Source organism: Choristoneura fumiferana, chromosome 23 (assembly GCF_025370935.1).
Source record: "Choristoneura fumiferana chromosome 23, NRCan_CFum_1, whole genome shotgun sequence".
NCBI lineage: Eukaryota > Metazoa > Arthropoda > Insecta > Lepidoptera > Tortricidae > Choristoneura > Choristoneura fumiferana.
Genome location: NC_133494.1, coordinates 1,368,930 through 1,385,153, shown reverse-complemented (window position 1 = coordinate 1,385,153; position 16,224 = coordinate 1,368,930). Strand labels below are relative to the sequence as shown.

At 38.4% G+C, this 16,224-nt stretch overlaps 1 protein-coding gene across 2 annotated transcripts in view; it reads left to right on the top strand.

Annotated features, from left to right (window-relative positions):
- Positions 1-122: 122 nt before the first annotated feature.
- Positions 123-16,224, top strand: part of LOC141441277 (probable 3-hydroxyacyl-CoA dehydrogenase B0272.3) — an 18,700-nt gene continuing 2,598 nt past the window's right edge. The window contains exons 1-6 of one of the 2 annotated variants that reach the window (XM_074105952.1): positions 131-376; positions 938-1,108; positions 1,583-1,684; positions 6,234-6,319; positions 8,120-8,334; positions 12,000-12,961. In XM_074105952.1, coding sequence (XP_073962053.1) covers positions 266-376; positions 938-1,108; positions 1,583-1,684; positions 6,234-6,319; positions 8,120-8,334; positions 12,000-12,235 — 921 coding nt within the window. In that variant the 5' untranslated portion in view covers positions 131-265 and the 3' untranslated portion in view covers positions 12,236-12,961. Of the gene's footprint in view, positions 377-937; positions 1,109-1,582; positions 1,685-6,233; positions 6,320-8,119; positions 8,335-11,999; positions 12,962-16,224 lie in introns of those variants that run through there. The other variant, XM_074105953.1, reaches the window with a different exon arrangement.

The window sequence follows — 16,224 nt, the reverse complement described above, 5'->3', positions numbered from 1 at the left end:
ATTTTGTTATATAACGTGGTTAAAAATGTGTTTCTTAATCCCCATGTCGCCGCGGCGATGCTTTTATGGCAGGTAGGTGGTTGTTATCATTAAATATTGCCCGCGGTATCTCGTTTGCATGTTGTTATCGTATCGGACTTCAGACTTGACTTGGCGGCTTTCTATTCTTACCTACCTAGTATCAGTGAGTTTAACGCCCGCTCGTCGCTGTGCTCGCCTCACGCGTCATCAGTTTCGCCGGCTATCCCTAACAGTAAACATCAAGATGAACAAGTTATCTGTTCTTAAAAGAGCCTTTTCGAGCTCGACGTCGCTAAATGCGGTTAAAACGGTGACCGTGGTCGGCGGAGGGTTGATGGGATCCGGTATCGCACAGGTAAGTTATTTAATTGTGAAGTTTACTAATTAATGTTCATATTAATTAATTACATTCATGGAAAACAAGTGCCAAAGTGACTTGTTAAGTATTCTACAGTGTCTTTGCTTAACGAAGCCCTGGCTGCATGTTCCGTTAAAAATATCCACATACTAAAATGTATCCTGGTTTTTGAAATAATTCTCAAACATATAGAATAACAACTATATTTTGATTTAATCGTTTTCCTATTTAAAGTGCCTTAAGTTTCACATAGCAAATTTTATTTGTTATTTTAAGAAGCAAATGCTCTCTACCAGCTAGAGTTTCAAATAGAAAAAGCTAGCATCTAGCTTTATCTTCCTACTTGAAAAAAAAAACAAATATGTAACTAACTGTTAATACTAGAGACATCCTATACTATACTGAGCGGCAAAAAATTACCTATTATTGCATACATTTGAGGACCAGATTTTTGCCTCTCAGTATATTTTAATATGATTTTAAACATTAATTGCATGGTGACTAAACTGTAAAATTAATCTGACGACATATCCTGGTAATCCCATATGTGTTTTGAAGGTTGCAGCACAAGCTGGCCAGAACGTGACTATAGTGGACTTGCAGCCGGAATTACTGGAGAAAGCCCAGAAGTCCATTCAGAACAACCTGACCAGGGTTGCCAAGAAGGTCCATAAAGATGACGCTGCCAAGGTCGAAGGGTTTGTCAAGGAGTCCTTTAGCCGGATTAAGGTTAGTGCATAAATATGTGATATAAATATGTGATATACATAAATATGTATTAAAATATGTCTGCTCTCAATTAAAACATGTTCTGCAGCTTTTTAACCCCTGACGCAAGAGGAATGTTATAATATGTAAATAACCTATGTCTATGGCATTGTAGGTGTCAAACTGATTGGCCGATTTAAATGTGGGGTTGTTTATGTGAACACGAGTTTCCTTGTTGTTCTTAGCTATGTTAAATTAAAATTGTTATATGTCTATATTTTGGAGAATATAACCCGCATTTGTTCACTTCAAAAATATACCTCGTTGTGTTTCTTGCCGGATTCTTCTCAACAGAGGTTTCTCTGAAGAGGTGGTAGATTTTTTCTTGACATTCATAAGTGCTTGTTATAGCCTAAATTTAATAAAGATATTTTGACTTTGACTTTGACTTTCAGTGCTATGAAGAAATGATGGACCACTTATTGTTTGTTCCAGGTGTCAACCAACATCGAGGATGGGGTGAACGCAGATCTTATCATAGAAGCCATTGTGGAGAAACTGGATGTCAAGCAGGAACTCTTTAACAAGTTGGACTTGGTGAGACTTATTTATTTATTTATTCAAAACAATACAATAATAGGCTTACAGTACAAAGAACCAAAATGCCTATTATGTTACATCCATCCATCCATCCCAGCCTATATACGTCCCACTGCTGGGCAGAGGCCTCCTCTCAGAACAAGAGGGCTTGGGCCATAGTTTCCACGCGGGCCCAGTGCGGATTGGGAACTTCACACGCACCATTGAATTGCTTCGCAGGTTTGTGCAGGTTTCCTCACGATGTTTTCCTTCACCGCAAAGCTCGTGGTAAATTTCAAATGTAACTCCGCACATGAATTTCGAAAAACTCAGAGGTGCGAGCCGGGGTTTGAACCCACGACCCTCTGCTTGAGAGGCGATAGGGCAAACCACTAGGCCACCACGGCTTTATGTTACATACTTCATATAAATACTTATTTGTTTACTAGCCTATACTGATGTTGATGTCTTTGCATGCATTAACCATTGAATCTTAATATTTTTAGGGTTCCGTACCCAAAGGGTTAAAACGGAAACCCTATTACTAAGACTTCGCTGTCCGTCCGTCTGGCCTTACCCATTGCGAGGGTCCGGGCGGCAGGTCTTTGCGAGGCCCTTTGTCCTTCGTGAAAAGTATGTGATGCGAAATAAACGTATGAAACGTATCTATTGAAGCCTCCATGGCTAATGAAGCCTATATCGTTAATTTTTTTTTCATCACACTTGCTCGTAAACAGTGTCGTAACATGCAGGCTACCTTGGTTGCAACCCCCCAAATAAAACCCTCGACCTTAATGTGCTTGTCATGAAACCCGTGGTCGGTAAATGAGTCATTGCCCGTACTAATTTTGTTGTCATGAAGCCCAAGGTCGGTAAATGGGTGTGATATTGCATGGTGTGCTGGAGCGCGGCGCGCGCGACGGGCACATGCTGCGTGGGGTGGGGCGGCGCGGAGGCTGGCGCTGCCAAGAGCGCAGTCAGCGGTATCGGCAATTTTTGAAAAATATTAGTTTTTCTTTTACAAATATACAATTTTACTCGCTTTTTCTTTCTTTCTTTCTAATAGACTCTCGTTCGTAAGTCCTTGTTTACCGCCCTTAAGACACAATGTACTATTAACTGAAATTTATTTATTTATATCATGGATCTCTGAAACTGCTCTAACGATTTCGACCAAAGCTCTGTGGGGGTTTTAAATAACAACATCGATCTATCTTGGTCATATCGCAGGAAAAACGCGTGTTTTTGAATTTTAATGGTTTTTAGGTTTCCGGAGCCTAAAATGGCAAAAACGGAACCCTTATAGTTTCGCCATGTCTGTGTCTGTCTGTCTGTCCGTCCGCGGATTTGCTCAGGGACTATCAATGCTAGAAAGCTGTAATTTTGCACGGATATATATGCAAACTATGCCGACAAAATGGTACAATAAAAAGTAAAAAAAAAAAATTTTTAAAGTACCTCCCATAGACTTAAAGTGGGGGTGATTTTTTTTTCTCATCCAATCATCTAGTGTGGGTATCGTTGGATAGGTCTTTCAAAACCATTAGGGGTTTGCTAAGACGATTTTTCGATTCATTAATTTTTTTGCGAAATATTCAACTTTAAAGTGCAAATTTTCATTAAAATCGAGCGTCCCCCCCCTCTAAAATCTAAACCGGTGGGTGGAAACATTTGAAAAAATTCAGGATGGTAGTAAGTATATCAAGTATAGTTTGCTTCAGAATTTTAAACCCTATTTTGGGCGTGTCCGACACGCTCTTGGCCGGTTTTTAATAGTGAAAATTGAACGCGCATTCAGATCGGTAATTTCGATAGCTCCGTCATCACTTTGGTGATTCAACGGTGTACTGATGGACTTATTAACTGGAGGTTAAGGGCCTGTTGCACCACTCGTTCATAAATTTTATTTGACAGATAAATGTGATGCCGTCTCCGTCTATTCGGACAAAACAAACAGCGACGGCAGCATAGATATCTGTCACATAAAATTAATCAATGAATGGTAATCAGGGGGTAAAACCTCAAATCTACGTCGGGCGTGCCTTAGTTTTTTAGTTTTCTTTTTGTTTCGACGTCAAAGACGGACAAACATACAAACACACACACTTACGCATTTATAATATTACTAGCTTTTGCCCGCGGCTTCGCCCGCGTAGAATTCGGTTATCGCGCGCTGTTCCCTCGAGAACTGTGCATTTTCCGAGATAAAAAGTAGCCATATATCACTCTCTGGCCCATAAACTATCTCTATGCCAAAAATCACGTCGATCCGTCGCTCTGTCTCGACGTCAAAGACGGACAAACATACAAACACATACACTTTCACATTTATAATATTAGTATGGATAGTAGGGATGTAGAGGTTTATTTTACGCTTCCTTTGCTTTTAACGCTTATTTAAATATTATGTATCCTCTTCAAAAGAAACCACGATCTAGCAAAAGCTTCGTCGCCCAGGTGCTATTCTATTAGGCTATTACTAACTACCTGACTACGAGGCTTGAGGTCCCGGGTTCGATTCCCGTGTCGGGGCAGATATTTGTATGAAAATACGAATGTTTGTTCTCGGGTCTTGGGTGTTTAATATGTATTTAAGTATGTATCTATCTATATAATTATATTTATCCGTTGCTTAGTACCCATAACACAAGCTTTGCTAAGCTTACTTTGGGATTAGGTCAATTGGTGTAAATTGTCCCGTGATATTTATTTATTTATTTTTATTTATTATTTATTACTAATTGTTGCCCGCGACTACGTCTGCTAAGAATTCGTTTATCGCGATCCCACGGGTAGATTTTGCACATCACTATGGCGCCACGCTCTATATAATCCTACTAATAGTATAATTATGTGAAAGTTTGTGAGTGAGTGAGTGAGTGAGTGAGTATGTTTGTTACTTCTTCACGCTGAAACGGCTGGACGGATTTGGATGAAATTTGGCAAGAAGTTAGTTTATAACCTGGACTAAAACATAGGATACTTTTTATCCCGATATTCCCACGGGATAGAGATAAAATCTCTAAATAACAACCGCTGGGCTTAGAGTCATGAAATTTGGTATGTATGTAGCTGGACGTCTGGAATAACACATAGGCTACTTTTTATCCCGATGTTCCCACGGGATAGGGATAAAATCTCGAACTAATAACCGCTTTGCTTAGTCATGAAATAAAACATAGCTTAGTTTTTATTCCGACATTCCCACGGGATAGGGATAAAACCTCGAAACAACAATCGCTGGGCTTAGAGTCATGAAATTTGACCATGATTGTTTTTAATGTAACGTCAATGGAAACAACGATTTAATTTTCGGGAATTCCCGCGGGAATTTTAAAAATCCCGGAATTACAATTCAGCTGCTGGATCTAATGATTTACGTGTGCGAAGCCGCGGGTAAACGCTAGTATAACATATAACCCTTAAATACCGAAGTAGGTACCTACCATGTTTATAACATAGTTGATAATGATAAGATAGATTATTGTAATCTCAAATATATATTTTCCGATATCTTATTTTGTAATTGATAAGTTTATTTGCAGCGAGAAAAACATTAAATTATCAGGCTAAGTTTTGTAACAAACCTACATAGCTGCTCGCCCCGGCTTCGCACGAATGAATGAAGAAAATGAGACAAAATCTCTCTTATGTATGGGAGTTTATTTCAAGATGGCTAAAATTATATTATATTAAAATTAACTTAACTATTATTACAAGGTTCACAAGGTATATAATACGTAAATATTGTACACAAAGAAGCCGTGGTGGCCGAGTGGTTTGACCTATGGCCTCTCAAGCAGAGGATCGTGGGTTCAAACCCCGGCTCGCACCTCTGAGTTTTTCGAAATTCATGTGCGGAATTACATTTGAAATTTACCACGAGCTTTACGGTGAAGGAAAACATCGTGAGGAAACCTGCACAAACCTGCAAAGCAATTCAATGGTGTGTGTGAAGTTCCCAATCCGCACTGGGCCCGCGTGGGAACTACTGCCTAATCCCTCTCATTCTGAGGGGAGGCCTGTGCCCTGCAGTGGGACGTATATAGGATGGGATTATGATGATTGTACACAAAGGCGTCTCTAGCCCTAACACGGGCGCAGGTTCATTGAAAGTGCCGCGGCCGGCGACCCTAAGAGCTTGTGTGTGCACTAGCGTTAAACAATATGAAATGTTTACTTTTTTAAGCTGGACTGATGTGAAAATTCAAACTGAAATATAGATGCACAGAAAAATCAGAAAAATAAGACCAGCACTGGGAATCGAACCCAGGTCCTCGGCATTCCGTGCCGTGTGCTGTACCCGGGTTCGATTTCCAGTGCTGGTCTTATTTTTCTGGTTTTTCTGTGCATCTATATTTCAGTTTGTATTTTCAATTTAGGTTTTACGGGATGACCGTAAAAGTAAAAATTTGGAATTGAAATAAAAAATACAAAAAGATTAAAAAATAAAAATAATCTTAATTTGGACTGATGTTTGGAATCTGTAATCGTGATTGTGTACGTTTGCAGTACCAAATAAATGTTTTATCAATCTATCTAACAAGGTTTCTTGCTTATATTCCAGTTGGCCCCAGAACACACGATTTTGGCCAGCAACACTTCTTCAATTTCGATCAATGAAATCGGAGCAGGGATCAAGCGAAAAGACAGGTAAAACATTATTTTTAAACGAATTAGTGTCGTTTTCCAAACGAACCTCTCGAACTGGACATATACATACATACACACATACATTCATACATTCGTCATCGTCATTCGTGTTAAAATGTCAGATGCCTCGAGATTGGTTACTGGTATGCGCCGTTAGAGGCGCTACTTATTTGCCCATAGTAACTGACACTTATAGACCCGGAGATGGTGACACAAAATATTAGATCTTTTGTACCAGTATGGTGGTTCTTCAGGGGTCTAATTCCGGAATGACAAAAAAGAAAATGATGGTCATAGCGCTGGTACCGGCGGCCCAATCGCGTGGGCGTTAATCGAACGTGTCGGATAAATAATGAAAATCGAACGATTTGTTCCACAAAAATGCTTGTATTTTCCGATAGTCGAAAAAAGATGTAGGCGGTAGCGTAATGCCATACTTCTCCGCAGCTCCGGTGTGACTTACAGCCCGCCATACCGACGCGAATACATTATAAAAAAAAAACAATTCAACCATTTGTTCCAGGCTAATTTTTGCACAGCTAATCATCGTCGAGTAGCCATTCACGAAATACACCATGCGATACTTTTCTGGCGGTTCCAAATGGCCGCCATACCGCCGCAAAGGAGTATTTTTTTTTTTCGCAAAACGATTTGATTTGGTTGGTAATAATTTTATGGTAAGGTGATGCGATTATTCAATCAGCAATCATCCCAGCCTATTTACGTCCCACTGCTGGGCACAGGCCTCCTCTCTGAATGAGAGGGCTTGGGCCATAGTTCCCACGCGGGCCCAATGCGGATTGGGAACTTCACACATACCATTGAATTAGTTCACAGGTGTGTGCAGGTTTCCTCACGATGTTTTCTTTCACCGTAAAGCTCGTGGTAAATTTAAAATGTAATTTCGCTCATGAATTTCGATAAACTCAGCTCAGAGGTCCGGCCGGCGTTTGAACCCACGAACCTCTGCATGAGAGGCGATAGCTCAAACCACTCGGCCATCACGGCTTTTTATTAAATCCATATAAATCCCGGATAAAAGGGTTTGTTGGGAAATTATAATTTAGTACAGTACTGGACTTTCCGTCTCATTATGGCTTGTTGAACAATCTACTATTATGTAGTAACTATCAATAATTAGTATCTAACTATTTTTGTGTCTGCTTTGTGTGGCTTTCCGTGATTGATTGACTCTGATTGAGGACACTTCCGGCGGAAGACCAGTGCCGGTTTTCAACCAGCGATATGCTGACTAGGGACCTTTTTATAACGGCAACTATGTATTTTTCTAACCTGTATATTTGTCGTTGCTGTTATAAATAAATTATTTTCTTTCTTCTTTCTTGAGGTCTCGGCATAAATCCCAGCTCTTGAAATTCTCACTTACCCATAGGGTTGCCAACTTAAAAAAAAAGTATATTTAGGTCTGAAAAGGGAAAGAAACAGTATTTTAGAAATATGAACATTATTTTCTTCTTTCGTGTTTTAAAGACAAATTTTTGAGAGCTTCTCGCACAACTTATCTATTTAGTATCATTTTAAAAAGCCTCATAGACCTCGTCAGAATCAAAAATAAAATAAATATGTAAGGAGCAAAATTTTTATTAAATACACATTGGTAGATTCGTTCTGAAACCCCCCTATTGTGACTGCTGCACTAACTTATTGAAAACAGTATTTTGTATACCTACTTTATAATAGTTCAACAGTATAATGTAGTGAAAAACAGTATAATACTGTTTTTAACAGTATAGTTGGCAACCTTACCCACATCCCGCTTAACCATGTCTCGTATTTTAGATTCGGCGGCCTCCATTTCTTCAACCCGGTGCCGATAATGCGTCTCCTGGAAGTGATTAAGGGCGACCACATCTCCGAGGAGACCTACCAGACCATGATGGCGTGGGGCAAGTCCGTGGGCAAGACCTGCATCACCTGCAAGGATACCCCTGGCTTCGTGGTCAACAGACTCCTGGGACCCTACAGCGCTGAGGCTCTCAGGATGTACGAGAGAGGTAAGTTGCATCAAATTCTTCACTACTTTGTAAAAGCTGGTAAGTATCTCAAAATCGACTATCTTTCCGAGTGAACTTAATGAACATTGAAAATACAAACTGAGACATGGATGCACAGGAAAACCAGAAAAAGAGACCAGCGCTGGGAATCCAACCCAGGTCCTCAGCAATCCGTGCTGCGTGCTATAACCCCTACACCACCGCTGGACAGGAGTCTAGACACAAATTTCTCCTATGCACACATATCTCAGGTTGCTTTTTTTCTACTACGCTACTTAAGTAGCAGCACTAGCGACATCTATGTTTAGCTCTCATCGAGAGACGTCACACTCTTTCGGAACTAACCGCTCACCCAGACAAGAGATGTCGCTACGAAGCAATCAAATAATGATTGTTTTTTGGAGTCTTTTTGTATTTTTTATTTCAACTCCAAAATGAACATTGTTTTGAGGGTCAAATTTGTTGACGTATTGATTTGAGATACGAGATTTTTTCAAAGTAGTGATGATTCATTAGCTACCTCCATCTTAGTTCACATTTGCTTACCACCAGACGTGATTGTATTGTACGCAAGGCTATTTCGGTATAAAAAATAAAGTTTTTTTTGGGTGAATTTATATTATATTGTAATGTTATATATTACCTATTCACTTATGGCCACGAAAAAATTTACGAGGTGTTAATTAAATAACTGAAAAGCTGAAAGTAGTTCGTCCAGAATCGACAGTGGAATCGCTTACACTTGGAGTCTACCTGCTTCAAAGTAGGTCTAGTTTGGTTTTTCACTTTTTTACTGTGTCTTAAACTTACGAATGCAGAATGCGCCAATGAGGGCTATCGTTTTTTGTCTCACTAGATGGCGCACTGTTGCGTGAGGTTTTTAAGTATGGCTTTCAAAGTCTGTTCTTACGGGCGTGAAAACAAAGTTTAGATTAAAATCATATTTAATACACCTTAAAACCGTACCATAAAAATATCGAGCATGCCACAGTGTTGCATAGTTCCCGTTTTGTTCGGAAAAAAGGGAGGACAAAGGTTCCGAAAGACAAAACTGTCTCAAAACACAGACATTCATTGCCCCGGAACGCATATTTGCCATAATTAATTTCAGATAATGCAAAATATTCACAAAATTATTCTAATTATAAATAAACCCGCGTAGCTCACCCAAAAGCTATGAGATTTGGCATTTCGGAGACCTCACGCTACACTAGCGCCTCTAGCGGCGAATTCATACGCGATAGCCCTCATTGAGCTACTATGTGGATAATTTAATACTGGCCGTTTTTCCCTCATTATGATTTTCTTTTAAAAATGGCGAAACGCAACTGTCAAGTACAAAGATAATACAAATAATGTGTGTAGAGTAAGAAATCGAGTAAAATTACTGAATCAGCAAATTATACTGTTAAATTTATGAAATTATTAAGGTACTTATGAGAAAAAAAAGTGTTTTTTTTTAAATAAGAACTTGTTGGGAGGCCGAGGTTTTCGGCAAAGGTTTTCAGTACCTGCCTATAGTAAAAAAAAATTAACACCTTGTATATAAATTTACAGCGTTTTTTAAATTAGGAACTTGACATACTAATATTAATTTGAGGGTACATTTTTCATATCGTCAGAAAGACATACTAAATGCATGTTTTTTTTTTAATCTTTTACCTACACTTCGATAAAGCCATTTGGAATGGTGTGGTGTGGAGGTTTATAATCGAGGCAAAGGGTGACTTGTGGGTCGTGTGCATGTAAGTATCTTTTGCTTTCTTTTGACAATAGCTTGCAATTTGTTTCGCGTTTGAAAACTGTAAAAGTGGGTATTTTTGGGTAAAAAATGTTATTCTACTTCCCGTCAGTTAATAATATGTCAGAAAAAATTCGACACGTATTTTTCTTTTGTCAAACAAAAAATAACAAAGATGAAGCGTGTACCGACACAACCGTACATTCCGGCCGGCGGGTCGTGATCTGAAGATGAGCTCTGGTTGAGTCCGAAACGCGTCAGTGTAGTGTGGTGGTGGTGATAGATGGGTTTGTGCGATTTGTGTGTGTTCTTACACTGTGGAGGTGGAGGAACTGCATGAACACGCATACCTTGCATAAGCTTAGCTATCATAAGGCCGCGGGTGAGCAAAGAAATTGTTCTAGTGAATCGATTGTGCTCTTAATTCTGAGTAGGAAAAACCATATTTTTTCCAAAATTTCAACAAAAGAAAGGGTACACTTTTTTTTGAAAACGCCCAAATTTCAACACTGGCTATTCATCTTTGTTCAAAGGGTAGGGACACGCTAAATATTCATGCGCAAGTGTAATGTAGACTATTTTTAACCCCCGACGCAAAAGAGGGGTGTTATAAGTTTGACCGCTATGTGTGTCTGTGTGTCTGTCTGTGGCACCGTAGCTCTAAACGGGTGGACCGATTTGAATGCGGTTTTTTTATTTGAAAGCAGGTTTTCTAGCGATGGTTCTTAGACATGTTTTATTAAAATCGGTTCAGCCGTTTCAAGATCATCAGCTCTTTTGTTCGCTGCGGTAGAAATCTTAGACGCATAATGGGTATTTACTTCACTTTCAAACATATTAGGGACCTAAAATTTAAAACACCCATGTATGCTATATAACTATGCAAGATTATGGAATTCTTGGCCTGATGCTGCAGCGAGGATATCCAGAACACTAGTAGGTACACTTTATTCTGTTTGTCTGTGTGGTAAATGCATGATGATGTTTGTATCTGTTTATTTTTAGTTGTGTTTCTGTCTTCTGTCAATTGGTCGTCACCGGTTTTCAATTTATTTCAAATATGTTTAAATTCTATATTCCAATCTTTTTCTGTCCCGCATTGTTGATAAGTTTATTAGGTTAAGTTTAGATTTAGTAACCCTTAAGGTTAAGGTTCTGGCAGAATATCAGCGTTGCGAAGCAATTTGTGTCATCGTGCTGAGCCAGATTCCCCTTTTGTGTCCATTTTGCTCTTTCCGCTTTTGCTTTGTTTGCTTTTGGTATGTCTTAATGTGACCAAATAAATATAATTTCTTTCTTTCTTTACACTCTTGATAAAACCATAGCAGATATATGTGGTGTTTGATTACTTTTGATCAGTATTTGATTCTACATACAATACAATGGTGGCAACACGATGAGCTGATGCTGCAGCCAGGATATCCAACACACTAGTACACTTTAAAAAAAATAATATAGCTAAGTTTAAAAAGCATGAAATAAAAAAACTTAAATTAAAAATAAAAAAAAACCCCCGACAAAAAAACGCCAGCAAAGATAAAAAAAAGCCCGAAAAAAAACGCCGCCAAAAAAGAACTAAAAAGTAAAAAATAATTATGCACTACCTAGCTGTTGCCCGCGACTTCATCTGCGAAGAATTCGTTTATCCCTATCCCGCGGGGACTACGCTGATTTCCCGCAAAATTACTCTAAGTTGATTTAGTATAAGCACCTAGTAATATTTTTTTTATCTAAGCGTCGTCGGTGTCGGGGGGTTATAAAAATACAACATATGTACTTTAGTTTCCTGTTAACCTTAGCGGTCCCCCGACACCGACGACGCTTAGATAAAAAAAATATTATTTAGGCTAATTTTGCCCGCCTATACTTTATGTTTACTGCACGCCATTGCTCAGTACATACAATTTTACTCTATTAATTTCAGGCGACGCCTCAAAGGAAGACATTGACATTGGTATGAAGCTGGGCGCGGGTTACCCCATGGGCCCCTTCGAGCTGGCCGACTACACCGGCCTCGATACCAACAAGTTCGTACTCCAGGTCATGCTCGAGAAGACAGGGGACCCCGTGTTCAGGCCCATACCGATGCTGGACAAAATGGTCGCGGAGGGCAAACTGGGCATTAAGAGTGGCGAGGGCTTCTATAAGTATAAGAAGTAATGAGGGTTATCGCGTATGAATTCGCCACTAGAGGCGCTAGTGTAGCGTGAGGTCTCCGAAATGTCAAATCTTATAGTGTTTGGGTGAGCTACGCGGGTTTATTTATAATTAGAATAATTTTGTGAATATTTTGCAATATCTGAAATTAATTATGGCAAATATGCGTTTCGGGGCAATTAATGTCTGTGTTTTGAGACAGTTTTGTCTTTCGGAAACCTTTGTCCTCCCTTTTTTCCGAACAAAACGGAGACTATGCAACACTGTGGCATGCTCGATATTTTTATGGTACGGTTTTAAAGTGTATTAAATATGATTTTAATCTAAACTTTGTTTTCACGCCCGTAATAACAGACTTTGAAAGCCATACTTAAAAACCTCACGCAACAGTGCGCCATCTAGTGAGACAAAAAACGATAGCCCTCATTACCAATGGTGACATAGACATAATCAACCTTAAGCGTAAATGTATATGTTATATCAATATTCGGATTAGTTTTCGAATCCAATCAAATCGAAAGTTACTGTACGTACCGGCTCGGGTGGCTATATCAACGTCTTTGGTGAAGTAATTGACAAATGACAAAAAACTACGCTTCATGACTTTCTTTGTCATCGAATAACTTAATTATAATGAACAAAATAAAGACGTCAGTAAAACTGCCTTAAAAGTAAAGAATGCTCTAACCTATTTTTGATATAATATTTTAATAAAGATATTTTCTTTTTGATACTGTGTTTGATTTAAAAATCTGGACTTTTATGAATTTCGTAGCATTGATCCACTAAGATCACTAAGGAAATAAATAAACATGGGTTTACATATTGGATGACTGAGTATCAAAGGACGATCAACCGGTCTAAGTCCACTCGGTCGTCCCAAGTACGCTCTCTTCACGTAATAAATTACTAATTTTGTTTTGCGAATTTTTTGCTTTATCGGTAGCCGTGAGAAAGGCGGTGAGCCAGCGAGAAGGATATGGTTGCGTTGGATTATACTGAGTAAGCTAAAACAGACCTTAAGGTGGTTAACCTTTTCGTTACGTGACTGTACGTACATCAATAGAGTAAGAAAACAACTTATTCGATAAATAAGTAGTATTTGGTTTCCTAATCCATTAGTTTAACTGATATTATAGATATGTAAGCAACTGTCTGGCTGTAAGAACATACAGGATGATTGGTTATTTAATACATTCCTTTTAAGAGCGTGTAGTACAACTTATTTGCGGGGAAAAATGTCATGTGCATCTTGTCCGAAAATAATAAGTTTCCGAGTTATTAGCGATTTTTTTTTTACAAAACTGCCGAATCAGGCGATGGAAAAATTCGTAAAAAAAATTGAGTTGCTTGTATAGAAGTGACGCTTGACAGATGCTTGAAATATTCATAGAATATTTAGTCAAAATAAATAATATAATTATACAATATATAATAATATTATAAAATGAATAATTAAATAAAAACAATATAAATATTTAAGGGGGGGCTCACCGTCTTATTATACCGGGGATTATTCACCGTCTCTTTCTAACCGCATCCGTCCGCAACCGTTTGACAGAAAGAAGTTGGACATTAACGCCTCTTTACCTACTATTTTCATTTCTGAATTCTTTTTGTTCGGTTTTGCTAGGAATGTTGGCGTGTTTTTGCTAGGAATGTTATGGAGCTCCTTATCTGTAACCGAAACTCGGATATCCGGAAAAAAAAACTATCCGTAACCGTAACCGAGTCCGATATAAAACATTTGAATAGTTTCGTACAGAGGCGGAATATATGAGTAAATGCGACATATTGTTACCGGTTATTTTTTTGCCCGGCCGAGCCGATCGAACAGCCGCGCGCGCCTTCTGCATCTATTGTTTATTATTTATATTGCTAAGTCGTAATTTACGACTCATAACTATTACAATTAAAGTCAAGTCATTTATTCCTATATTTGTATTTAATTTTACACTTCCAATATCCGTAACCGAAACCAAAACTATCGGATAATCCGAATTAGTTTCACATCCGTAACCGTAACCGAGACTGGTATTATATTATGTTTGACATAATATATTAGTAACCATATCCAGATCCGAAATGTTATCCATAACATCCCTGGTTTTTGCTACTCCTAGCGCCATCTAGTTGTCACACAGAACAACAGGAACATCCTACGTCATACTCGTACTGTCGAAGTTTTTATAGAAATAGAAGTATTTTTTATTCGCTCATCGTAAAATACAAAAATATAATAAAAACCATTCAAAAAACAATTTGAAACGGGGGGCTACTACGAAATTCGAAAACCGAAGTCTGCACCGTACCGTCCCTGTCACTCTCGTAACTTGTTCTACTCGAACGCATGAGCATGAATAGAATTTCCGTCGCTCTGCCTTCCGACTTCGGTCCCTATCTGCCTGGATAGACCTCTCTATTGTGCCCTCCCCCCCACGGGGGTTTTTAACAAATGGGTAAGGAACCCATAGCATGCGGGTTAGGCTTTTAAAAATAAAAACCGACCAAAAACGTGTCGGACACGCCCAAAATAGGGTTCCGTAGCCATTACGGAAAAAATTAAGTAATATTTTTCTAAGGATTTCCTATTTTATACGGAATCTTCCAAATTTAGGTATATTTTATACCTTAGGCTGCTATTTAGTCATAAATTACTAATAATTCTCAAGCAAACTTAGCCGTTATAGTTTCCTTGAAAGTTTACCATCCTGAATTTTTCAAATTTTTCCACCCACCGGTTTAGATTTTAGAGGGGGGGGGGGGGAGGACTCTAGATTTTAATGAAAATTTGCACTTTAAAGTTGAATATTTCGCAAACATATCACTGAAAGATCGTCGTAGCAAACCTCTAATGGTTTTAAAAGACCAATCCAACGATACCCCACACTATAAGGTTGGATGAGAAAAAAAAAACACCCCGCTTTACGTCCATTTTATTGTACCGTTTTGTCGGCATAGTTCACATATATATCCGTGCAAAATTACAGCTTTCTAGCATTTATAGTTCCTGAGCAAAGCCGCGGACGGACAGACAGACAGACACACATGGCGAAACTATAAAGGTTCCGTTTTTGCCATTTTGGTTCCGGAACTCTAAAAACTACAATGATGAACATGAAACTACCGTGAGACTCACTCATATTAAATATAATGACCCGGATAACTCACGTCTTAAATCGAGTGTAGCTCGAAATGTTTCGGGCTAATCCGTAGCCTTCGTCTTCGGAGCTAAACTCGATTTAAGACGTGAGTTATCCGGGTAATGACCCGAACTCACTCATATTTAACTACAATGATAATGAGTAATGACAATCATTCCGTGAACTTAACTGATATAAGGATATAATTTCGCGGCCGCCTGCGGTCAACGCTTTGTTAAATGATAAATTGATAATGATAAGTAGGCTTTAATTAATTGACGTAATAATAATCATTTTCATTTATTCGCTTAAAACATTAGACATAAATTATACAACAAAGAAATATCTGGCGGTCCTCAAACTAGGCTGAGCCTGTATCTTGAGAACCTGGAGTGCAATTTAGAGACATACTTGGGAATATAAGAACTTAGCCGTATTTTTTATCATTAAAGACAAGGATATTAACATGTATAAAAAATATAAACAAAAAATAATAATAATAAGAAATCAAAAAAAGAAGAAGTAATCAAAACAAGATCGACAGATGCTAAAATAATTCAGTTTCAAAATTATGTTTTGCGTAAATTCTACAAGGTGTTAAGTAAAATATTGATAATTTCAGACACCCAAACTGTCTTTTATTGTTTAATAATTTAATGCATTGTATTTACTATTACTACTTTCTACTTCTACACTCGTGATTTGTGCGTGTCAGTAGCACATGACCCTTTTTTAAAGAAAATCAAAACTGGCAGAAATATGCAACCTCGCTAAGATAGTCGATTGGCGTGTGGCATTTGTAAACTTTAAACTTTAGACTTGCCTATACTTCGTTTTATTTAGCATTAG